We start from the raw sequence: 25,568 nt of genomic DNA, 5'->3' as shown, positions 1-25,568 counted from the left end.
TGACACATTCTCTCCATATTTTTTCTCAACTTATTTTTATCTCTCGGTTTTGGGCTGCTACAATTACGTTCTCTGTATATTTTTATTAAATGAGCCTTTTTTTACCAAGCCCAAGATGTTGTTCCTCATACGTCTTCAGAGACTCTCCAAAAGTGGATCTCCTCCTCTACGTCTCCAGTGCCTCACCATGTCTTCAGTGGTGCTTGTATGCAGGGGTTTCTTTTCAGTCTGTCCGATGTTCTCCCTTTGTATCTCATTCTTGTTCTTCTCTCTTATTACGCGCTTAATCACGTGTTTTTTTATTCAGTCTTTAGACGTTTTTCTGTGCTGCTCTGTAAATGCTAAGCTAAACATGTTTTCCAACTGTACACATTCTTCTACTGCTATTAAGTCTCTTCCACATTGGTATTTCCTTAAGTACAGTCGGTTGATATCAGCTTTCGGATGTTGAGCTCCATATATTTTCAACAACTTATTAAATTTTGTCAAATTTCTTTATTTTGATTTATATTATTTCTCTTTATCACAGGTTTTGTAGGAGTTCATGGAGGCTTGCATGCGTAGTGGGCTTACTACCTGCAGCCTAGGCTAGCATGCTATTCATTCTTTTCCCCTATCTAATACTTTCATGTGTATTGAGGCCGTGCCAAGGAGACGAACATTTTGTAACAGTTCTACGGGGCACTTTATTCTAATTTCTTTTATATTCCCCTTCGTACCTGATGATGCAGTTCCCAAGAACCCAACAATAATTGGCACTTCTTCATTTTCCATAATTGGGCTATTTCATACTTAAGAGGGTTGCATTTATCTTTTTTTTCGATTCACCTCTTCACAATTTGTGTTTCAACGGAGCATGCAACAACATCTATATAGCATATGTGGTGTACCTTGTCTCCCACTACTAGGTCCGGTCTGTTATGCTCTAGCACCTAATATGTTTGGATTCGGAAATCCCAGAGGATTTTGCTTGTCTCCGACTCTGCCACTCTCTGCGGTTTGTGCTCATACTACGTCTTGATTTTCTCTGGTCCCCACTTTTCACATATTTTCCAATGTAGATCTTTCGATATCTAGTCGTTTCGTCGAAACTTATAGTGATTTTGGGCAAGTCTAAGGCATTCGTTCGTGATATGGATAATGGTTTCATCAACTCTATTACAGATGCAGCACATCGGGGACACTTGCTCTTTCTGATGTTCACCCTCCAGTTTGTGGCCAAAGAAAACTCTTGCGTTGCCAATATAGTGTTCTCGGTCTCTTTCTTTGGGGTTTTTTTCATTAACAAATCCCACCTATTTTTTTCCAGAAACTTCTGTTGTTATATGGAAATTGACTGTGTCCTCCCTTCTTGCGTAATTCTTCTTCATTCCTTTTTGTGTTTCTTCCCTCATTTTCCTGCTTTCAACACTCCCTCGTTCCTAACTGTCACTAGCAAAGTTTCCTTACTTTGGGCTCGGTATCTCATTAAGCCCTCGAGTTCGATACGCACGCAGTCTCCCCCACTTATCAGTCTTCTTCCTCCATTCGCTCTTTTCGTGTCTAGGCGATCAATGTCTGCTCGTGGATGATGCGTTCCATGCAACATTAGGACCTTTCTTCACTTCCTGTCCATCTCCTTTAGCTTTTCCTCTGTCCACTTCAGTTTTCCAACGTCATACCGAACTATGGTGACTGCGTGCGAGTTTGTCGCCGAAATTATGTTTCTAGCATTCAGCTTTCAACCCAATAATTTGCTCACTCGCCACAGGTACTCCCTTTTACTCTTTTTCACCATGTTGTGGAGTTTGATTTTATCTGTGATAGAGGGAGAGAGAGAGAGAGAGAGAGAGAGAGACAGAGAGACAGAGGGGAGAGACAGAGAATATTTCAAAGAATAAATGAAATGAACATGGAATGAAAAATCGTCTAAATAAAAGGGCATAATAAAAGGAATAATACAGGTTTCAAATATTGGCACGTGACCAGCAGATTCGGTGTAGGGGATAAGTTGATTACATTGACCCAGTGGTCAACTGGCACTTATTTTATCGTCACAGATATGATGAAAATCAAAGTCAATCTCGGCGGAATTCGAACTAAGAACGTAAAGACAGACGAAGGACTGATAAGTATTTTTTCCGGTCTGCTAACGATTCTGTCAGCTCACCGCCTAATTTAAGGATTAATATTGATAAGTTTTATGATGGTCTAATGAGAAATTTAAATCATCACATCATTAAATGCATATGAAAGTCTATTCAATTTTACAGTGCCATAACATTTGAGAGAAGTAAATTGCTTATATTCTATGACAAACAGACATGTAGGGTACGTCATTGAATATTTGAATATTCTACAACTACCACTCCAACGTAGTGTATGCACAGGTGTATGTACCCGCAATATCCCTGTTGTTTTTCTGCTTCTCTATCTGCTCAGACTATCTGCAGAATGTGTATGAACGTGATTTTTACGATATTACAATAATAAACTCAACTCCCTAAAGTAATAAATTCATTCATAATGTTTCCATAAGTGAGTCAAATGATTTGCCGTTGAACGAGATGGACACATTCCTGGAGAACCCAAACGGGAGAATACGGTGCATCACCTTTTCATAGATCATTGTAATTACAAACGCAACCACACACATACAAATAAACAAAGAGAGAATGGTCAGAATGGAATAGACATAGAAAGACACACACATACACACTCACAGACCCCACCAGAGTGGTCGTAATTAAACACACACTCTCAAACATACTTCTTCTCATCCTGCTACTTCTACTACTGCAAAAGTCATTCAAAAACATTTGCTCGCTCAACTTCATCAATGCCTTCACTTTCGATATCCTTTAGTCCTTGAGTGATCTGTTCTGTATTGTAACATTGAGACATGTCTGCCTCTTGCCAGATACCAGTAAACGGTGAACACTTTTGTGTTGACATGTTTTGACTTGATGCCATTTCTGGATGTCCCACCGTTTTGAGAGAACTGAAAAAATAAATGTTAAATATTGCCAGTCGAGTTTATTCATTCTTAGCGGTATTTCATCAATCACAAACGAATATAAGAAACCTTCGATCTGGTTGTGATTTGAACTCATAATTTAGTGAAAGGAGGATAAATGGTGTAATGCAATTTGGGGAGAAATCTATTATTTACTCCTGTTCCTTTTCCTCAAAACTAATGTCAAATATTTTCTAACTAGAGTTCAGATATTAAAACAATATTCCTGCATCTGCTTTTATTTACAATAATTTGTTGATTTTATGATTATTCAATACAAGATTGTTTGGAATGGTATATGTGATGCAATATTAAGGAATTAGGTTGTTAGTTCAAATTGAATGGGGGTATTAGTTGCTAATATTTCGCCATCAAAGACATCAGTAGCAACAGCGGCACTAATGGATTTATGTATATTTCCCTACATATGCACAGATTTGCGTAATTCCTTCAAGTGATCTTATCTTAAAACTAATAAAGCCCAGTCTCTGAGAGGAACAATTTAGATGCTTAACCTGTGGAATAACGTGGTAGAAAGGACAGAAGCCTGACCGTGTTTCGTAGTCTGTGATGAATCAAATCCCAGGATGACCAACATATATACTAGCATGATATATAGCTCTAGAGTAATCCTAAAATTGAATAAATAATATTTGAACTCAGAATATAAAAACGAATGAAATGAAAGCTTTGTATAATATTCGCGACAAAGCAAATCTAGGTAGTTAGGAAAAGGCTAAATTATATCAAATAATATATAAAATGTAAAAATGCTGGGAGAAAATATTGCAACCGATGGACATTTAATTCTATCGTGTTAATCCATCTAGCTGTTATTTACGCTACCAAGTAACATTCACAATAGGATGGCGCTGAAAAACTTCAAAATTTGAGTAGAGATAAATCAAAATAAACCAACCAGTATCTTGTGGCTACATGTGCATGACATGGGATCTCTGCAGTAGTTCCTACTTTTGTCATTGGCCAATAGAAAGTTCGATTGTTAGCTGATGTTGTGCTTTCATCACAAACCACTGAATAAGAAACAATATGTAGATATGAGAGAAGCCAATAATAGAAAGCAGCAGTAGTAGTAGTAGTAGTAGTAGTAGTAATGGTGGTGGTGGTGGTGGTGGTGGTAGTAGAAGTAGTAGTAGTAGTAGTAGTAGTAGTAGTAGTAGTAGTGGTGGTCGTGGTCGTGGTCGTCGTCGTGGTGGTCGTGGTCGTGGTCGTGTTGATGGTAGTGACAGTGGTGGTATTGATGGTGTTCATGATGGTGGTTGTAGTAGTAGTAGTAGTGGTGGTGGTGGTGGTGGTATTATTATTATTATTATTAGTAGTAGTAGTTGTAGTAGTAGTAGTAGTATTGGTGGTGGTGATGGTGGTGACAGTGGTGGTATTGATGATGTTGGTGTTGGTGGTTGTAGTAGTAGCAATAGCTGTAGCAGCAGCCGTTGCCGTTGTAAATAAATAGCTTGGAAGTGCTGGCTGATTTGAGAACAATGTGTCATAAAGTGTTACAAACACATATGGAGAGCGATGTACTCTTACGCTATCAAAAATATTCAAAATATTTTAGATCGGACATTTTCTAAATATTATTCCTCGTGAGGCAAGCCAGGCGTGACCTTAACACCGATCTAGTAATCATTTCGCTCGAAAATGGTTCACCATAAAGTTTCCATGATATGTAAGGAAAGAAATATTTACTTCCCTACTGAGATATGTACAAAGTATGGACATGTATGGCAGTGACATACAGGAAGTCATTGAAAGAGGTCGATGCTGATTGAAGAAGGATGAAATGAGTTTGGTTTTCTGGATAAGAAATGCTTAATTTGGAGATAATTTGAGCTCATCATTTTTGAGTATGTAACTGAGAATCAAAGGTCTTGGTCTATATCACCAGAAATAACAATTTTAAAGACTTTTATATTCATATATGACCCACGACGGTGCTACAGACTCGCATCGCAACTCACAATACAAACGTCAACATACCGCCTGACCCTCTATTATCTCCCTTTTCACCACAATACCAGGAAACCTTCGAAGAATTACAAAACCTTAAACCTGGCTAACAACTGCAGCCCAATGTATCGGGGAAATAGAAGCCATATATAAAAGCCTACAAAACTGGTTATAAAATGTATATATATGTATATATATATATATATATATATATATATATATATATATATATATATATATATATATATAATAACATAAATAATATATAAATTTATGCATATGTAGTGAAACTACCTATCGTCACTAGATACAAAACTACTATCGCCATTACATACAATCTTCTCATTTAAATATAAATAAATGCGAGCGTAGTAGAGAACCCATTCCTTGTCCATCACGTTACTGATCATTATTCGAATCGGCAACTTCTTCGAACCGTTCCCGCCAGAACGCAAACTGACCAATCACGGCCCCTAATAAGGTCACGTGATAGAGTAAAATTCTGAAGCCTTCGGGAGCCCATAGTTTGTTATAAATAGCTTTAACTCATACCCAATAATTTGTCTCGGTCCAGTTTCTCTTTGAGAACTGTTCCGTGTACCACACGACAGCAGCAGCAGTTCCAGCGACCACTTCAACAGCTTCGTCCAGCCACGATGACCTCCACCGTCGCCACATCAGCAACAAGAGTCTACTACTACTATCCAGCATCATCATCATGACCAACACGATTCTACGATTACTACTAACCAGCAACAATCTCCACCAGCGTCTACACGACCTTCTATGTACACCAAACCTCCGCGGCACATCTCTCTCTTCGATTCTGTTAGGTGACTCAGCTTCACCACGGTAAATAAACAGACAAGAGTTCTTAAACAGACAAGAAATTCTCAGCCAGCCACGAACATCTGTATAACAAGAATCACGGCCCGGCATCGATGCCACGACATCACAACTAGTGATCAGCACTGCCACACTCAGCCTCTCCTCACTTTCACATACAGAACTTTTCCTATAGTGTACTAACGAACTGGTATAATTGTTCACGTGTTATTGACTCTCTTTCTATCTGCTGTAAACACTCATACACACATGTATCACTCACGTACACACTTTTCTTTGTATGACGGCCTGTCTTTGATTATGTTCTTATATGTCGCATTCACACTCTCACACAGACATACATCTTTAACACTACAATAAATATCTCTGTTATTCATCTAATACGGTTGTGGTCTTTCATTACTGGTCATCTATGTTATCGTCGCATAACATATCATGTATATCATCATTTGATATATATTTGTATGTTCGACCGTGTGACACGTTTAAATAAAAGGAGTCCTCTGTTTTTTCCATTCGTCACCATTTCTCCTTTTATGAGTTCGCACGGTCGTCCCTTACACATATATCCATACATATAAGTACATACCTACATCTATATGCATACATACATGCATATATGGGTACAGGACATCACAAAAAGCGTTAAACACAATGAGAAAGAAAAACATAAAGACGAAGACAGAAAACGAACTTATTTTTTTCGAACAACGAAAAAAGCAAACTGAGAAACGAGACATGCAGCATAAAGAATATTTCCCTTTTTCGGTTGTCCCTGTTCCATCTACTCCGTGTTAGGAAGGCAAGGACAATACGCGATTTCGTTGGAACAATCCTTTCCGCAAAGCAAATTAAATAAAATTTTGAATGTTTTGCGGAGGGTGAAAATGTAAACAAGAACAGGACTGTGAGAAAAAGACAGTAAAAGACAGTAAAAACAAGACAGAACAGTGAAAACAAACGGTAATGGCTGTTAGACCAAGACGATAGAAAAATTATTTTGAACGCTAGTTAGATATGAAGGAGAGACAACAAAATCACGTCTTCTCTATAGGAAGGCTTGAAATAGAAAGAAAGAATCCCTTTCGCCACGTGTCAGCGAGGAGGGGGTCAAGGAGGAGGAGTGAGAGAGAGGGAACGGTAAAAGGAAGAGAAAATAGGGCGGGTTTGGGAGAGTAAAACAGAAACAGAAAGGACGAAGAACAGGAGAGGGATATATATATATATATATATATATATATATATATATATATATATATATATATATATATATATATATATATATATGTGTGTGTGTGAGTAAAAATAAATACAAAAAAAGGGTTTTGTATGATCGTGTATAGAGGAGTATATTATTTTATTTAAAAGAGTTCCAACTCTGTCTGTTTTTTTATGTTTTTTATTTATATTCTTGTAAAATTTATGTGGGATGTAGAATATGGAATATATAATATATAAAATTAAAAAAGATGGATGGTACAATGAAATGTAGTATTGAATGTCTTATTGAATATATGGAATATTGAGTGTTCAATATAAAGGATTAAATATATAAATATATAGAGGCGAATACGTATTTTCTATAACTTGCGGTATTTCATCATGGCCGGTACGCAGACTGTAACAAAATGATCTGACACATTTGTGGCTTTAATGAAAGTAGGTGATAACTGACGCAATAAACGTCTGCACCACTTCCGCCCTTCCTTTCAGGGACAGCGCCCTTCCAGACCAAGTCCGGGATAGCGCTTCTACCCTGTTCGTCACCTCGCTCCAATTTTTTTCCGTCTGGGAGTCCGGACCAAACCAAACTCCGAGCAACTTAACAGGGCCATCCGTCCAGTGTCCAACAACACTGGACGTTATCGGCTTGCTGCTCCAGGTGCCGAGCCGCAAACCTACAGACTTGTCCATGTTAACTTTTGCCCCTGCCACCGTCTCGTATCTTCTGATTGCCTCTGCTACGCGAGGTAGCTGAGTCATCTTGGATACGGTGATGGTGACGTCATCCGCATACGCCGAAACACCTTTACCGCATCCGATTTCATTAGTGGTGCTTCCCAACTTCTCCAACTTCCGCAGCAATGGCTCGAGAGACAGAACATACAGAAGCGGAGACAGGGGGCACCCTTGACGGACTGAACGCCTGATCTCAAACGGCTCCGACAGGTAACCGTTCACCTGAACCGTGGATTTGATGCCACCATAAATGGCCTTGATCCAACCGCGGAAATCAGGGCCTAGCCCAGCCGCCTCAAGGACTGCCGCCAGGTACCGATGGTCAACCCTATCGAAGGCCTTACTTTGGTCTAAATGGACCAATACCCCACCTTTACCGGAAACTTTATCCACCCTGTCTAAGGTGTAGCGTAAGAGATGAAGATTGTCCTGGATCGACCTGCCAGGAATGGCACATGTTTGCGCCCTCCCGACAAGCTTATCCGCGACAGCCATCAACCTGTTTGCTAGCACCTTGGCCAAAATCTTTAACTCTACATTTAGTAGAGTTATGGGCCTGAAATTACTAATATGGTCCCCCTTGCTCGGGTCTTTTCTGCCCAGCGTTACCACTCCCCGACTCACAGAGCAGGGAATTCTCCCATTCTGTTGTCAGTTCGTGTACAGGCCAGCTAGCAAGTGTCCGAACAAGTCCGGCATACTACTATAAAACTCGTAAGGCAGACCATCCAGTCCCGGCGACCTGTCCCGCGCGCTCTCTGTCAGCACCTCTTTGACCTCCGCAGCTGTGATCGGCCCTTCACAACGCCCCGCCTCACTTGTTGAGAGTCGCGGTCCGTCAGCCAGGACATCCCTTAAGGTCCAACGTCTCGTTTGTGCCAAACAACCGTGCGAAATGCTGATGAAAGGCCTTCTGCATCTCCTCCTGTCCTTTGATCCGGAGCCCCTGTTCGTCAATTAAAGACTGCACAGAAGCATTTCTGCCTCTCCGACTCTCCACATGACGGGCCCATCCGGCAACATTAATACCTTCTCTGCCTACCGCGCGTAACTTAGCCCTGACTCTACTACCTTCGTGTTTGGCTTGGAGGTGACGGAATAATACTGACCTCGCCGCCAACACTCTGGATGCAGAGCCTGATACTATGGCCTCCTCTAATTCCTTAGTTAGATGCCCTTCTACTCTTGCTCGCTCTAAACTTAGCTCTTTACTAAATCTAAGAGACTCTAAACGTATGGCTCTTTTGAGGGCGCACCACCATCTGTTATTAACGATGGCTCCGCATAATGCCCTCTGCACTAATTCCTTCCAGTCTATAGCGGTCTACTAGTTTATAGCTTGCTAATAGCCTTTTTAGGCCAGGGCTTCCCCTTCTATTGATTGAGCCACCACTATCCACTTGCGCGTTGAGAATAGTGTTGAAGTCTCCTGTTAAAACTAAAGTTTTCGACGTCGCTAGGAAATTTTCCAAGTCTCGAAAGAAAACCGTTTGTCTATTCTCTAGCGGAGCATAGACTGCTACCAACCTGAAAGACTGCTTACTCGCGTGTGTCACATCCAGAACGACCAGCCTACCTTCTGGGTCTAGAAAGACTGCACTTACCTGTACATCCAAGCTTTTTTTGAACAGTACCACAACGCCCCCACTACTTGACTCGGAGAAATAAATTTGTCGTAATCATTCAGAAGAGGTGAGAACGACTGTGGGCCGTTCAGCTTGGACTCAGTCACAACGCATATATCTATCTTTCGCGACCTGAGGTCGTCTAGGAGGCATGTCTGCCTCCATTTGGACCTCAGGCCACGTACATTTATACACCCTATCTTAACTTCCATGAAAAAATGTTTACTTTACCTTTGCAGGAGGGGTTTCACGACTTGCATCGTCCCCTCCTCCGGTATCTTCTATGACTGGTGTAGCCGTTGGTTTTAAAATATTTTTTTCTTTCACTATGTGCTGACTCACATCAAAAATATCGTCAGCATATCTCCGTTTAAATTGTTCGTAGTGTTCGGCACTTATCCTCGCCAACCGTATGTGCGGCGGTTTACCTTCAATCGGTCCCATTATCGTATAGTTTTTTTTTTGTTATTAGTTCGTGTAATACTTCGTTTTTAATGGTGTACGAAACAATTCTTTCTTGCGGGGGTTTAGGAGCGGGTTTCAATTTGGGAGTGAACGAGGGTATTATTTCTTGTGTGTTTTGCGTTTTTTCTTTTTTTCTTGTAGGGGGAGGGGAGTCTGGGCCAATAGGTTTTTTCCTTTTGTTTTTGGCAACTTCAAACTCCGCTTCTTCCTTACTTTTTCCTTTTTCTATCATGGCTTCCGGCATTTTCGTTTTTCCTTGTTTGACATCTTTTTTAAGTTCTGTTTTCTCCGGTATTTCTTTCTCCCTTTGGGGAGGGACTTCTTTTTTTTGGTTAGGTTTTTTTATTTTTACACATTCGGAGCGCACGTGGCCCTTTTCTCCACATTTAAAACATCTGGGCCTCCGTCCCTCCACCGACACTCTTGCACTGAGACCTTCCCCTATAAAAATCCTGTCTGGTCTGGTCTCGAGGGTATCGTTTGACGCTAGAACTATAAGCTCTAGCGCCTGCCCCTTCCAATTGAGTGCGTTCCTTCTTCTCATTGTGAGTACTTCCACTTGATCCTCCACGTCGTAAATTAAAGCTTCTACCAACCAGTTTACGTCATACCCGGATGGAATATCTTCTATTGTGATTTTCGCTGTTCTCCGGCCCAGGTATGTGGGTAAGAGCATTACCTCTTCAGTTTTCAACGTTTGTGTCGATACCTCTTTCGCTATTTCTGCGGATTCGAATTGGGCCTCTACTGTAGCATTTCGAGGCCCTCTACCGACGTATTTTATTTTTTCCCACACAGGGGCAAAACACTTTTCAATTGCATCCGTTTTCATCATCATGATGCGCCTTTCCTTGCAATTGTACACTTTGTAGATAACGGTTCTTACCGCCAACTCTTGGATAGTTTCCTTTGGCGGTATTAACCTTGTTATGTCGTCTGTTTTCCTTATTAGGTTTCTGTACTTGTACCACTGTTCGGGTATCACCTCCATTGCTTCAAATTGTCCGCCTACGGCGGAAGAAAAACTGCTGGCCTTTTTCTCTTCCTTGGTTACTTCTGGGTCTACTTGAAATACTTGTGTATTATTGAAACAAATTTCTTCTTGAAAAAGAGGAAAGTCCTCATCACACAGTAGAAAGGTCATTTCGTTATCCATATTGAAAAAGTTTTCGTTTTACACGATGGTAGTTTGCTATCTCTCTAAAAGAGAGCAGCAAAAAAGAAAATTTTTGCCCCGCAGGGCGCAATTCCACAGGAACAACAGTTGAAACTTGACAAAAATCACACCAAACAGCAACAAAAAGGACAGAAACAACTCACTAAACTAGGCAGAAGCAATTCAAATCAGTACGACGAGCCAGGAGTAGATTGCGATTCTCTTTATTACGATAATAAAATATCTTACATAGATTGGACAATACAGGACACTACAAACATTTAAGAAATGTCATTTAGTGAGTCTTTTTAGCTTTTCTTTTTAAAAAAATATACGTTTAAAAATATATATATTTAAAAATTTTTCTACAAAACTTGGAATATTACCAATGGTTTACACCTAATTCCAGGGTACACCAGTCTACACCTTTGTATTTTTTCCAGGAAAGTTTTTAAGTAGGGCCGCTCACTCGCAACTTCCTTCCTACTTCCTTCCATCTTTCCTCATATACTCTTCTAGACAGGTGTCTTCTCTCCAGCCCTATCTTGCTTTTCAGGTGGTACCTGAAATAGTATAGCATTCCAGGGCCGGAGATGAAGGTTCTTGTCTTCATACCTTGCATTCGAGTTCTCCATGCACACTCTTTCATAACTGCGACTGTACATAGAAAACAAGCCTCACCTTCCTTAGGTAGTCCGGTGGGCGGTGCATTCTTAATCACAGACTCAGCCGATAGCTGTACTCTTCCTAGGTGCGACAGCACGTGTTCGACGTAAATTGTGATCTCCGAAAGATGGGTGCACTGAACAAGAGCGTGCAGGATGGTTTCCTTCTCCTGCCCGCATCTTGGACATTCGGGTGGCACTGAAATCCCGTGCCTGGACAATTTCTCGTGGACAGGTAAAGCATTCCTGAAACACTGCCAATTCAGGGATCTTTGGTAATTATCCAAATACCCCGCCCTGAAAGTGTTCCGAAACAGGTTGGATAGCTGGTTCTCATCGAGCCCCAGTGTCTCTCCTAGCACGTCGTCACTTTTAAACTCTACCAACCCTTTGTAAAACGCAGAGGTGGTATTCCCGCTGCCGGCCTTACCCGCCTTGTGGATTAGCTCAAGTGCCTGCCGGCATTCCTTTTGCCATTCAGTCGATTTCTGTCTTTTAATTAAACCGGGTTTAAATCCCTCTAGAGAGGCTGGTCGTGGAAAGAATTCCTCGGCGAGCAAATTCCACACCTGACCGCCGTCCAGGTAAGACCAGAGATGCCTTAGTCTCAGTGCATATTTGCACATCAACAACCACGGCATCCCTAGGCCACCCTTTAACGGTTCCTGACAGCACACGGAGCGCCTCACAAGCGGCTTTCCCCTCCACAAAAAGCGGAAGAGAATCCGAACCAGCTTGTTTAGCCACAAATCAGGGCAGGGGACGACGGTGAGGCGGTAGGTGATAACTGACGCAATAAACGTCTGCACCACTTCCGCCCTTCCTTTCAGGGACAGCGCCCTTCCAGACCAAGTCCGGGATAGCGCTTCTACCCTGTTCGTCACCTCGCTCCAATTTTTCTCCGTCTGGGAGTCCGGACCAAACCAAACTCCGAGCAACTTAACAGGGCCATCCGTCCAGTGTCCAACAACACTGGACGTTATCGGCTTGCTGCTCCAGGTGCCGAGCCGCAAACCTACAGACTTGTCCATGTTAACTTTTGCCCCTGCCACCGTCTCGTATCTTCTGATTGCCTCTGCTACGCGAGGTAGCTGAGTCATCTTGGATACGGTGATGGTGACGTCATCCGCATACGCCGAAACACCTTTACCACATCCGATTTCATTAGTGGTGCTTCCCAACTTCTCCAACCTCCGCAGCAATGGCTCAAGAGACAGAACATACAGAAGCGGAGACAGGGGGCACCCTTGACGGACTGAACGCCTGATCTCAAACGGCTCCGACAGGTAACCGTTCACCTGAACCGTGGATTTGATGCCACCATAAATGGCCTTGATCCAACCGCGGAAATCCGGGCCTAGCCCAGCCGCCTCAAGGACTGCCGCCAGGTACCGATGATCAACCCTATCGAAGGCCTTACTTTGGTCTAAATGGACCAATGCCCCACCTTTACCGGAAACTTTCCCCACCCTGTCTAAGGTGTAGCGTAAGAGATGAAGATTGTCCTGGATCGACCTGCCAGGAATGGCACATGTTTGCGCCCTCCCGACAAGCTTATCCGCGACAGCCGTCAACCTTTTTGCTAGCACCTTGGCCAAAATCTTTAACTCTACATTCAGTAGAGTTATGGGCCTGAAATTACTGATATGGTCCCCCTTGCTCGGGTCTTTTCTGACCAGCGTTACCACTCCGCGACTCACAGAGCAGGGAATTCTCCCATTCTGTTGCCAGTTCGTGTACACGCCAGCCAGCAAGTGTCCGAACAAGTCCGGCATTGTACTATAAAACCCGTAGGGCAGACCATCCAGTCCCGGCGACCTGTCCCGCGCGCTCTCTGCCAGTACCTCTTTGACCTCCGCAGCTGTGATCGGCCCTTCACAACGCCCCACCTCACTTGCTGAGAGTCGCGGTCCGTCAGCCAGGACATCCCTTAAGGGCTCCCCATGGTCCAACGTCTCGTTTGTCCCAAACAACCGTGCGAAATGCTGATGAAAGGCCTTCTGCATCTCCTCCTGTCCTTCGATCCGGCGCCCCTGTTCGTCAATTAAAGACTGCACAGAAGCATTTCTGCCTCTCCGACTCTCCACATGACGGGCCCATCCGGCAACATTAATACCTTCTCTGCCTACCGCGCGTAACTTAGCCCTGACTCTACTACCTTCGTGTTTGGCTTGGAGGTGACGGAATAATACCGACCTCGCCGCCAACACTCTGGATGCAGAGTAGCTTGCGGCTGGTTAAAGAAGCCTGTTTAGCCCTCGCAAACTTATATAATCATAGTGAAGTTTATTCACTGAATGCTGGCTAGGCTTTCGCGACCTGAGGTCGTTTAGGAGGCATGTCTGCTTCCAACAGGAGACTTCAACGCTATTCTCAACGCGCAAGTGGATAGTGGTGGCTCAATCAATAGAAGGGAAAGCCCTGGCCTAAAAAGGCTACTAGCAAGCTATAAACTAGTAGACCGCTATAGACTGGATGAACCGTTCGTTCCACAGTGGACGTGGTCTAATAACGACGGTTCACAGAGGTCTTACTTAGATAGGGTGATTATAAAAGACAGTGATAGGGATATAGTTAGTTGTCCACAATTTCACTGTACTTCCTACACGGATCACAAATTTGTGACATGTAGGATACAGTTAGCTAAGTGTCATAGACAGGGACCCGGGTACTGGAAGATGAACAAGTCTATTTTGACTAGTAAAGTCTTCCGTGCTCGGGTGAAGGAATTAGTGCAGAGGGCATTATGCGGAGCCATCGTTAATAACAGATGGTGGTGCGCCCTCAAAAGAGCCATACGTTTAGAGTCTCTTAGATTTAGTAAAGAGCTAAGTTTAGAGAGAGCAAGAGTAGAAGGGAATCTAACTAAGGAATTAGAGGAGGCCATAGTATCAGGCTCTGCATCCAGAGTGTTGGCGGCGAGGTCGGTATTATTCCGTCACCTCCAAGCCAAACACGAAGGTAGTAGAGTCAGGGCTAAGTTACGCGCGGTAGGCAGAGAAGGTATTAATGTTGCCGGATGGGCCCGTCATGTGGAGAGTCGGAGAGGCAGAAATGCTTCTGTGCAGTCTTTAATTGACGAACAGGGGCGCCGGATCGAAAGACAGGAGATGCAGAAGGCCTTTCATCAGCATTTCGCACGGTTGTTTGGGACAAACGAGACGTTGGACCATGGGGAGCCCTTAAGGGATGTCCTGGCTGACGGACCGCGACTCTCAGCAAGTGAGGTGGGGCGTTGTGAAGGGCCGATCACAGCTGCGGAGGTCAAAGAGGTGCTGGCAGAGAGCGCGCGGGACAGGTCGCCGGTACTGGATGGTCTGCCCTACGAGTTTTATAGTACAATGCCGGACTTGTTCGGACACTTGCTGGCTGGCGTGTACACGAACTGGCAACAGAATGGGAGAATTCCCTGCTCTGTGAGTCGGGGAGTGGTAACGCTGGTCAGAAAAGACCCGAGCAAGGGAGACCATATTAGTAATTTCAGGCCCATAACTCTACTGAATGTAGAGTTAAAGATTTTGGCCAAGGTGCTAGCAAAAAGGTTGACGGCTGTCGCGGATAAGCTTGTCGGGAGGGCGCAAACATGTGCCATTCCTGGCAGGTCGATCCAGGACAATCTTCATCTCTTACGCTACACCTTAGACAGGGTGGGGAAAGTTTCCGGTAAAGGTGGGGCATTGGTCCATTTAGACCAAAGTAAGGCCTTCGATAGGGTTGACCATCGGTACCTAGCGGCAGTCCTTGAGGCGGCTGGGCTAGGCCCGGATTTCCGCGGTTGGATCAAGGCCATTTATGGTGGCATCAAATCCACGGTTCAGGTGAACGGTTACCTGTCGGAGCCGTTTGAGATCAGGCGTTCAGTCCGTCAAGGGTGCCCCCTGTCTCCGCTTCTGTATGTTCTGTCTCTTGAGCCATTGCTGCGGAGGTTGGAGAAGTTGGGAAGCACCACTAATGAAATCGGATGTGGTAAAGGTGTTTCGGCGTATGCGGATGACGTCACCATCACCGCAGTGTTTCAGGAATGCTTTACCTGTCCACGAGAAATTGTCCAGGCACGGGATTTCAGTGCCACCCGAATGTCCAAGATGCGGGCAGGAGAAGGAAACCATCCTGCACGCTCTTGTTCAGTGCACCCATCTTTCGGAGATCACAATTTACGTCGAACACGTGCTGTCGCACCTAGGAAGAGTACAGCTATCGGCTGAGTCTGTGATTAAGAATGCACCACCCACCGGACTACCTAAGGAAGGTGAGGCTTGTTTTCTATGTACAGTCGCAGTTATGAAAGAGTGTGCATGGAGAACTCGAATGCAAGGTATGAAGACAAGAACCTTCATCTCCGGCCCTGGAATGCTATACTATTTCAGGTACCACCTGAAAAGCAAGATAGGGCTGGAGAGAAGACACCTGTCTAGAAGAGTATACGAGGAAAGATGGAAGGAAGTAGGAAGGAAGTTGCGAGTGAGCGGCCCTACTTAAAACTTTCCTGAAAAAATACAAAGGTGTAGACTGGTGTACCCTGGAATTAGGTGTAAACCATTGAAAATATTCCAAGTTTTGTAGAAAAATTTTTAAATATATATATTTTTAAACGTATATTTTTTTTTAAAAAAAACTAAAAAGACTCACTAAATGACAATTGTTAAATGTTTGTAGTGTCCTGTATTGTCCCATCTATGTATGATATTTTATTATCGTAATAAAGAGAATTGGCGAGCTACTTCAGGCTGATGATGAGCAAAGACTCAGAAACATGTCCCTGAATGCTGGCTAGGCTGGGTGGAGGAGCTTGTCTCCCCCTCGCAAACTTAAGGACACAGTAATTGTGTCAAGGCCGACAGGAAGCGGTCCAGCTTCCTAGGGCTAAACGGCAGTAGTGTGTTCCCTTATTGGGATTGTCACATTAAGTTGACAATACACTACAACTTTATATATATATTATTTTGTTTAAAAGAGTTCCTACACTGTCTGTTTTATTTATATTCCTGCAAAACCAATGTAGGATATAGAATATGGAATATACAATATATAATATAATATACAATATATAATATCAAATAAAAATGGATGGTACTATGAAATAAAGTATTGAATGTCTTATTGAATAGATGAAATATTGAGTGTTCAATATAAGGGATTAAATATATAAATATATAAAGGCAGAAATGATGATATTTGAGAAATTGTTTTGTGTTTGGGTTGTAGGGATAAGATTTTTAATCCCCAGTAGGTGTTTGGCTGTTCTTAGAAATGATGCCAAATCTATTTTTAGAAATGATGATATTTGAGAGATTTTTTGTGTTTTAGTTATAGGGATAAGATTTTTAAACCCCAAGTAAGATAAATTTAATCATTGTTTGTTAAGAGTGGGTTTGAATTTCTTAATAAAGTCCTTTTCTTTGCATTTTCTCTCAATTTCATTCCGGTTGTAAAGTTTATGGAATGGAAATATAATAAAAGTTTGATGACCATATGTTACCAGATGGTTACTCAGTGGTATTTGGCGGACTTTTGAGTTTTTAATCTGGTGTCTTTTAAACAAAATAATATATTCCTCTATACACAATCATACAAAACCCCCTTTTTTGTATTTATTTTTACTCGCATATATATATATTCTATTGTGTATAAGCCAACATGTCTGTGAAACAACAAACAAAATTAACGGAATCGGAAAAAATTCTGATGGAAATTTCATCCAAACTATCAACCCTCATCACAACCATAGAAACACAATCCTCTATCTTAAAAGAAATAGAAAAACAGTCAACAGATGGAAAACTAATCAACGAACATATAAACAATGAAATGAAGAATCTCACGGAAATCATACCAACAATTATAAAGTCTACCAAAGAAAATCTACCACAACCTCCGTGGATCTCAGAAATAAATGAAAGAAATCTGGAAAATGAAGCCCACCGAAAAAGAAAAGAAATTTGGCAGACATGGAAGAAATCTCTCAATATATGAAAACAAAACTTCTGGAAAGCATATAAATGCGAAAAATATGCCGAAACACACTCAGAATGGATTTCCTTAACGGCACCCATACTTCCTCGGAAGTATCTAATTAAAGAAATTAGAGGAGAACCAGAGGAAGAAACAAAACTCCGATGGGATCTCGCCTTAACAAAATTCAGGACCGACATTTCTATCACCCTGTCTAAACAATCCCGTTATAAAACCAAATATGAAACAATCGACAGTCTTATTGAAGATGAAATATCAAAACTAGCAACTGGCAATGTAAAAGAAAAAATGCGCGAACTATGGATCAAAGATATCTCCTGAGAAGAGAACAAATCACGAAAATTATGGCAGCAGAAACAACTATTCCTGGATAAATATTCTACCAACTACGGTAAAGAATTTAGAACCCAGAGAAATAACAGTAAAAAAGAATAATCTCACCAAGGTAACAAAAGCCAGAGCATGAGGCAACATAAACGCCCATTCCACCAGGAATCAAAGAGGAACTACGGTAAGAACTCTTCCCCTTTTGTACGCAAACACCCTAATGTACACATTATAAACAAAAAACACGAAAAAAATAAATATTTCTCTGATCAGACCATTAGACGTAGGAACACCAGATCATTTTCAAAACTTCAACAAAGATTACCTACAAAAAAACGGGAAAAAAACGACCTAGAACCAGAAACAATACCAGACCATCCTCTCAGATCACTAAAACCAATACTTACAAATTGAAAAAGAAGATTATATTTCTGAAAATAGGAAGGAAAACGTAACAACACCAGGTAAAATAACACAACGAAAACGCAAACTTCAAGTCAACACTAACAAAAATAGTAACCATAAACAGAAAAAAATTCATTTTTTAATGTCAGGACAACAAACACCGGAGAAAGAAACACTCCAAGAAGTAACATACCCAAAACAACTGGACACATAGACCCTAAGATAATTAATCTTTCCAGAAGAGATCTTGACAATGATGAAACCCAACTTCTGTTAAAAGGCCTGAAATTTACACCTACACCAACAGTCAACCACCATGAACTAAAGGAAGATATCCAGAAATTCTGTCGCAAATTACGACATGTCGAATTCTTCACCACCAATATTAATAATAAAAATAATAATGAAACCGAAGATTCTTCAGTGAGGAGTAAATCAAATTTCACCCCACCAAAAGGCAGAAATATCTACCTTGACCAAGATATCGACACCCTATCAAACTTCCCCCTAAAACAAAATACCAAAATTAGGCTGAACATTAACAAATCAGAGATATCTGCACTTAAACGCATACAAAACGATGAAACAATAATAATTAAACAAGCAGATAAAGGGGTGCAATCGTCATCATGGATGTGGAATACTACAAGGATTTAGTTGAGGAACAACTAAAGGATACAACCTTCTATTGTGAAATACCCTCGAACATAGACCACCACATCATGAAGAAGATCAACCACCTAGTTTCTAAACACTACAACTCACTCACTGACAATGAAAGAGACTACATCACCAACTTCGAACCAAAACCCAGTAACTTTTACGGCTTACCCAAAATACATGTCAGAAGATATTCAACAGGCAGTAAAAGAACAAGGAAGTGAATACATAAAAGTGCTACATCCAAAAGATTTAAAACTTAGACCAATTATAGCTGGCCCAGTATGCCCTACTCACCGTCTAAGCAATTTCATCGACATTCTTTTGAAACCACTTTGTACATACATACCCAGTTTCATTCGGGATGACATCGACTTTTTATCCCATCTTCCCAAAACCACTGAAACGAATTCAATCCTACTGAGCTTTGATGTAGTAAGCCTATACACAAATATCCCACATGATTTAGGAATAAAGGCGGTTGAATACTGGGTAAACAAACACAGAGAAGCAATTCCCAACAGGTACACGGTGACATTTATACTAGAATCAGTGAGACTTATCCTGGAAAATAATACTTTCTTCTTCAATGGTAAGAACTATATCCAAATTAAAGGCACGGCTATGGGGACGAGGTTTGCTCCCGTTTATGCGAATTCGGTGATGGGTTACTTGGAACAAAAACTCTACCAGGAAATAGAGGAGAGATATAACACCGAATTTAGGAAGTTTATAGAAAAAGCATGGAAGAGATACCTGGACGATTGCTTCATAATCTGGACCAAACCTCAAAGCATTGTGGAAGAATTTAATACCCTCCTGAACAACCTACACCCATCCATCCAATTTACAAAGGAGATGAACAGTAGCAAATTACCATTTCTAGATATAATGGTAATTAAAAAGAACACCGCTATTACCACAGATATATATTACAAACACACAGACACACACCAATACTTGAACTTTAAATCGTGCCATCCACCCCATACAAAACGCAACATACCATACTGCCTAGCCAGGAGAATATGTACTATTGTAGAGGATATAGAGACCAGAAATCAGCGCCTGATGGAACTGAAAGAATTTCTGCTGAAGCAAAAGTATCCATCACAACTCATAGAAAATGGTATTCAGCGGGCTTCGAAAATACCCATACAACAACTGAGGACACCGCAAAGAAAAGACAAACAGGAAAAGATCATTCCATTTATAGTGACACAAAATCCATGCCACCAGAACATCTTTAATATCGCCAAAGCGAACTTACCGATCCTTGCACAAAGTAAGGAATTGAGAAATATCATTACAGATCAAAATATAACTCTCAGTAAGAGACAACCTAAAAACTTGAAAAAGCTATTAACAAAGGCAAGGTTTGACCTCAGCAACAAAAATCAAACATTCACTGTATCCAAATGCAATGATAGCCGATGCGGTACATGCCGATCAATCCATACCGGCCCATATATGAACACAAAAACAGGGAAAATATTCACCAATGCGAACATGAACTGCAAAATAGAAATCTAATCTACTGCATCAAATGCCCTAATTGTGAAGAACTGTACGTTGGCCAGACAGGTAATGCACTATCGGAACGCTCACGGGTACATCGACAACAGATTAAAAACCCAGAAGTCCGCCAAATACCACTAAGTAACCATCTGGCAACATGTGGTCATCAAACTTTTATTATATTTCCATTCCATAAACTTTACAACCGGAATGAAATTGAGAGAAAATACAAAGAAAAGGACTTTATTAAGAAATTCAAACCCACTCTTAACAAACAATGATTAAATTTATCTTACTTGGGGTTTAAAAATCTTATCCCTATAACTAAAACACAAAACATCTCTCAAATATCATCATTTCTAAAAATAGATTTGGCATCATTTCTAAGAACAGCCAAACACCTACTGGGGTTTAAAAATCTTATCCCTACAACCCAAACACAAAACACAAAACAATTTCTCAAATATCATCATTTCTGCCTTTATATATTTATATATTTAATCCTTTATATTGAACACTCAATATTTCATCTATTCAATAAGACATATTCAATATATTCAATAAGACATTCAATACTTTATTTCATAGCACCATCCATTTTTATTTTATATTATATATTGTATATTATATTATATATTGTATATTATATTATATATTGTATATTCCATATTCTATATCCCACATTGGTTTTGCAGGAATATAAATAAAACATAAAAAACAGACAGTGTTGGAACTCTTTTAAACAAAATAATATATTCCTCTATACACAATCATACAAAACCCCCTTTTTTGTATTTATTTTTACTCGCATATATATATATATATATATATATATATATATATATATATATATATATATATATATATATATATATATATATATATATATATATATAAATATAAATATATATATATATATATATATAAATATAAATATATATATATATATATATATAAATATAAATATATATATATATATATATATATAAATATAAATATATATATATATATATATATATATAAATATATATATATATATATATATATATATATATATATATATATATATATATATATATATATATATAAATATAAATATATATATATATATAAATATAAATATATATATATATATATATATATATATATATATATATATAAATATATATAAATATATAAATATATATAAATATATAAAAATATATATAAATATATATAAACATATATAAATATATATATATATATATATATAATATATATATATATATATATATATATATATATATATATATATATATATATGTATATATATAAATATATATAAATATATATATATATATATATATAAATATATATATATATATATATATATATATATAAATATATATATATATATATATATATATATAAATATATATATATATATATATATAAATATATACTCTTTTTTTTTTTACTTGTTTCAGTCATTTGACTGCGGCCATGCTGGAGCACCACCTTTAGTCGAGCAAATCGACCCCAGGACTTATTCTTTGGATGCCTAGTACTTATTATATCGGTCTCTTTTGCCGAACCGCTAAGTTACGGGGACGTAAACACACCAGCATCGGTTGTCAAACGATGTTGGGGGACAAACACAGACACACAAACATACACACACACACATATATATATATATACATATATATACGACGGGTTTCTTTCAGTTTCCGTCTACCAAATCCACTCACAAGGCTTTGGTCGGCCCGAGGCTATAGTAGAAGACACTTGCCCAAGGTGCCACGCAGTGGGACTGAACCCGGAACCATGTGGTTGGTAAGCAAGCTACTTACCACACAGCCACTCCTATGACCGATTCATAATGTCTTACGTTTAAGATGATTCCCATGCTTTCCCTGATGAGAAGGTTACAATTTTAATATCAAAGATCCCTATGGATCACACAGGTTGTAATCCTTTGAAACATATGTAGGAATAAAGTATGCAATTATAACACGCGTTTTCTCCAATCCTTAAATTCTTAAATATACTCAAATACCCAAAATTTCAAGGAGTTCCTGCCTTAAAGACAGGAGCTAACCACAGTTATTTTGTGTTCTTTGCTACATTGGTTTCTATTAACCCATTTATTCTATCAGAAGAATTTTTATTCATTAAGATAGAAGAAATACACATAATTATATATATATATATATATATATATATATATATATATATATATACACACACAGAGTACTGGGATCAATACATTCGGCTAAACATTTCTCAATATATATATATATATATATAAGTATAAAATTGTGGTTCACATACATATACTACATTTTGTGAATGTTGAAATTCCATAATTGAATAAAATAAATCAGTCCAATAGAAAATGAAAATGAACGATAAAGCAATTTCCAAGGTATGAATACTTTCTCGATAAGAGTAATGTTGGACCTCTCATGACGCAGGTTTATATATGAATGGGTGTCCAGAGTCAAGTAACTAAGTGACAATTAGTAATACAATTGAAATGAATTGGTGTTAAGTTCAGGTTTGTATTTTGGAATGAAATATGTATCTTTATTGAGTCGGGCTTGTGTAGAAATCCAGTCAGCAAATTTATATAGAGGGAAAATTTATATAGAGGGAAAATTTATATAGAGGCAAAATTTATATAGAGGCAAAATTTATATAGAGGGAAAATAGTGAAATTAGTTTGTATTTTTTGTACCTACGTCGATATGTAATGATGTAATGATGGAATATGATTCTAATAGCACTGTAAATCTTATCATACATCCTTTCTGTGACTATTACATTTTTTCTTTCTTATATACCTATCCCACGTGTATTTATTTATTTATTTATGGGTTTCAGCCAAGTGGCTGTGGTCATGCTGGAGCACCACCGTGACTTTCTGTCTTTGTGTTGTGCTCTCTTCACGTTCCTTGCATGGCTCTTCTCCTCCACCTGATATATTCCAATCAAGAGTTTTGATGGCACATCTGGTGTATAAGAGAATTTGACACAGCTACCCTAAATTGTGTCTCATTTCGAGGCATTGGTTAATCTGGTATCACGGAGAGGAAAGCGTCGAGTTTTGTCTTGAAGACCTCTATATCTATGTCTTGCAGGTCTCTCAACTGTTTAGCAGGGCATTAAATAGCTGAGGTCCTCTGAGACCGAGGCTGTTGCAATACCTTGTTCTTAAGTGAGATGCAGTGGACGGTACCCTTGGTACCATGCAGTGGAGACCTGTGCGGGCATTCTTGTAGTACTTGATGCCAAAGTTTGGTACCAGTCCTTCCAGTATTTCCCTTACTACTCCTATCACACTCAAACTCTGTCTGTGATACTTTAATAATACACAGAAAACAAATTGATGTAGTTGTATGCTCAACATACTGTCCACCAAATACCGCAAAGCAAGAGGGTAAATTTGAGGATAGCCTCAGACGCATAGAAGAGGTCTTGACAAATCTGGACCAACACATCAATATACTTTTCCTAGGCGACTTTAACCTCCCAAATGTTAAATGGTCTGAAGGTCACATCCCCTCTGGGATGTCACTGCATCAACAAAGCCAGGCAAAATCTTTGTTAGAAATCTCCAGCATGTTGTTCATGGAACAAGTGATACTCCAACCAACCAGAACTTTCCATTCTTCACTATATATATATTCAAATTAGACGCGAATTTCAAGTCTTAGATTTAGTAGTTGATAAAGAGATGATTTAGAAATGAGTTACAATCCCCTACAACACTATGACCTCTCCATACGATTCTTCGAAGTGTAATCTATTCTTAACTAGAATAGCGACAACATGAATTTCTTCCATCTTCTTGCTCTGTTAGAAGATTTGAGAAAACTTATATTAATGTTTCAAACTTGTGAAAATTCTATTTATTTATTTGCGCAGCTGAAGGTGGCATTGCATTTAAATTGATGTAATGATTGCATTGTTCAATTAAATGAAACGGACGTACTGCATCACTACTGTTATACTGTAGCTTATTTTGAAATATACATATAAATAAATATATATATATATATATATATATATATATAGATTTATGAATATATATATATATGTATAAATATATATATGTGTATATATATATTTACTTATATATTTTTTAAAAAACTAATAAATAAAATGACCATCCCGAAATAGAGGCGTGTGCGTATATGTATATATATTTTTATATTTTCTTGAGCAATATATAACTGTTTCGCGGCCCCTATTGCTGCATTTCGTCAATATTGACCACTTCTTAGACATACTGACCGGAAGCGCATAATCTCATTTATGCTGGAAATAGATAGACTTTACACTGATTTGTGGGTGGTAAAATGTAATGAATGGAAACGAAGTGAACAAAATTAGATCATTGTTCGGCAATGGGATATGATTTGTTAATCTTAGACATGGATTAAAGCGTATAAGCTGTGAGTGTATCTATCGTACCTAATTCATGTGCGCGAGGACGTGCGTGTCCTATGGTATTATCTACTGTGGTTGATGATGATGACAGTGACGAAGAGGATGGTAATGGTGATTGATGAAGCTAATTATGACGGTAATGGTGATAAAAACAATAAGAGACACCATACTTACTTTCATCAATGAATTCCATGTGACTTTGTTGAACTCCTAAATTACGCAATGCCTGGGATTTGTTCAAAACGTGGGAGATATTGCGCCGCATTTGACTTTTAGTCATTTCGCTAAATACTGTACAGTAAATAGCAAATATTTTATTTCTGTTTGAGCTGAAATAAGAATAGATACATGTCAGTCGGTATGTATGTCTGTATGTATGTTATCGTAATTTTTTTGTAGACCAAGGTAATCTAATTGGTTTTAAAGATAATTTTGTTGTAATACTAGTAATCTAAATTGCACGTTTTCAATAAAATTGACCATTGACTGACCAGCCAAACTTCCATTTACCTATAATGGATACCAATGTATCAACACTGATGTGTATAAAACATAATTTCTTGACATTA

At 39.3% G+C, this 25,568-nt stretch overlaps 1 protein-coding gene and 1 pseudogene across 2 annotated transcripts in view; both read right to left on the bottom strand.

The window, feature by feature from the left end:
• LOC128251273 (acyl-coenzyme A amino acid N-acyltransferase 1-like) overlaps positions 1-25,296 on the bottom strand; it is a 128,766-nt pseudogene extending 103,470 nt beyond the window's left edge. Inside the window, exon 1 of the transcript XR_016239192.1 lies at positions 25,174-25,296. The product of XR_016239192.1 is annotated as an acyl-coenzyme A amino acid N-acyltransferase 1-like (transcript). The remainder of the gene's footprint in view (positions 1-25,173) is intronic.
• LOC149130124 (uncharacterized) overlaps positions 34-25,568 on the bottom strand; it is a 292,428-nt gene continuing 266,893 nt past the window's right edge. The window contains exons 8-9 of the mRNA XM_089346157.1: positions 3,915-4,029; positions 34-2,980 (exon numbers count right to left, since the gene is read on the bottom strand). Of these exons, the coding sequence (XP_089202283.1) occupies positions 2,785-2,980; positions 3,915-4,029 (311 nt within the window). The 3' untranslated portion in view covers positions 34-2,784. The remainder of the gene's footprint in view (positions 2,981-3,914; positions 4,030-25,568) is intronic.

Source organism: Octopus bimaculoides, chromosome 30 (assembly GCF_046866305.1).
Source record: "Octopus bimaculoides isolate indiv1 chromosome 30, ASM4686630v1, whole genome shotgun sequence".
NCBI classification, from domain to species: Eukaryota; Metazoa; Mollusca; class Cephalopoda; order Octopoda; family Octopodidae; genus Octopus; species Octopus bimaculoides.
The sequence above is the reverse complement of the archived record's forward strand: the minus strand, read 5'-3'. Positions and strand labels throughout refer to the sequence as shown.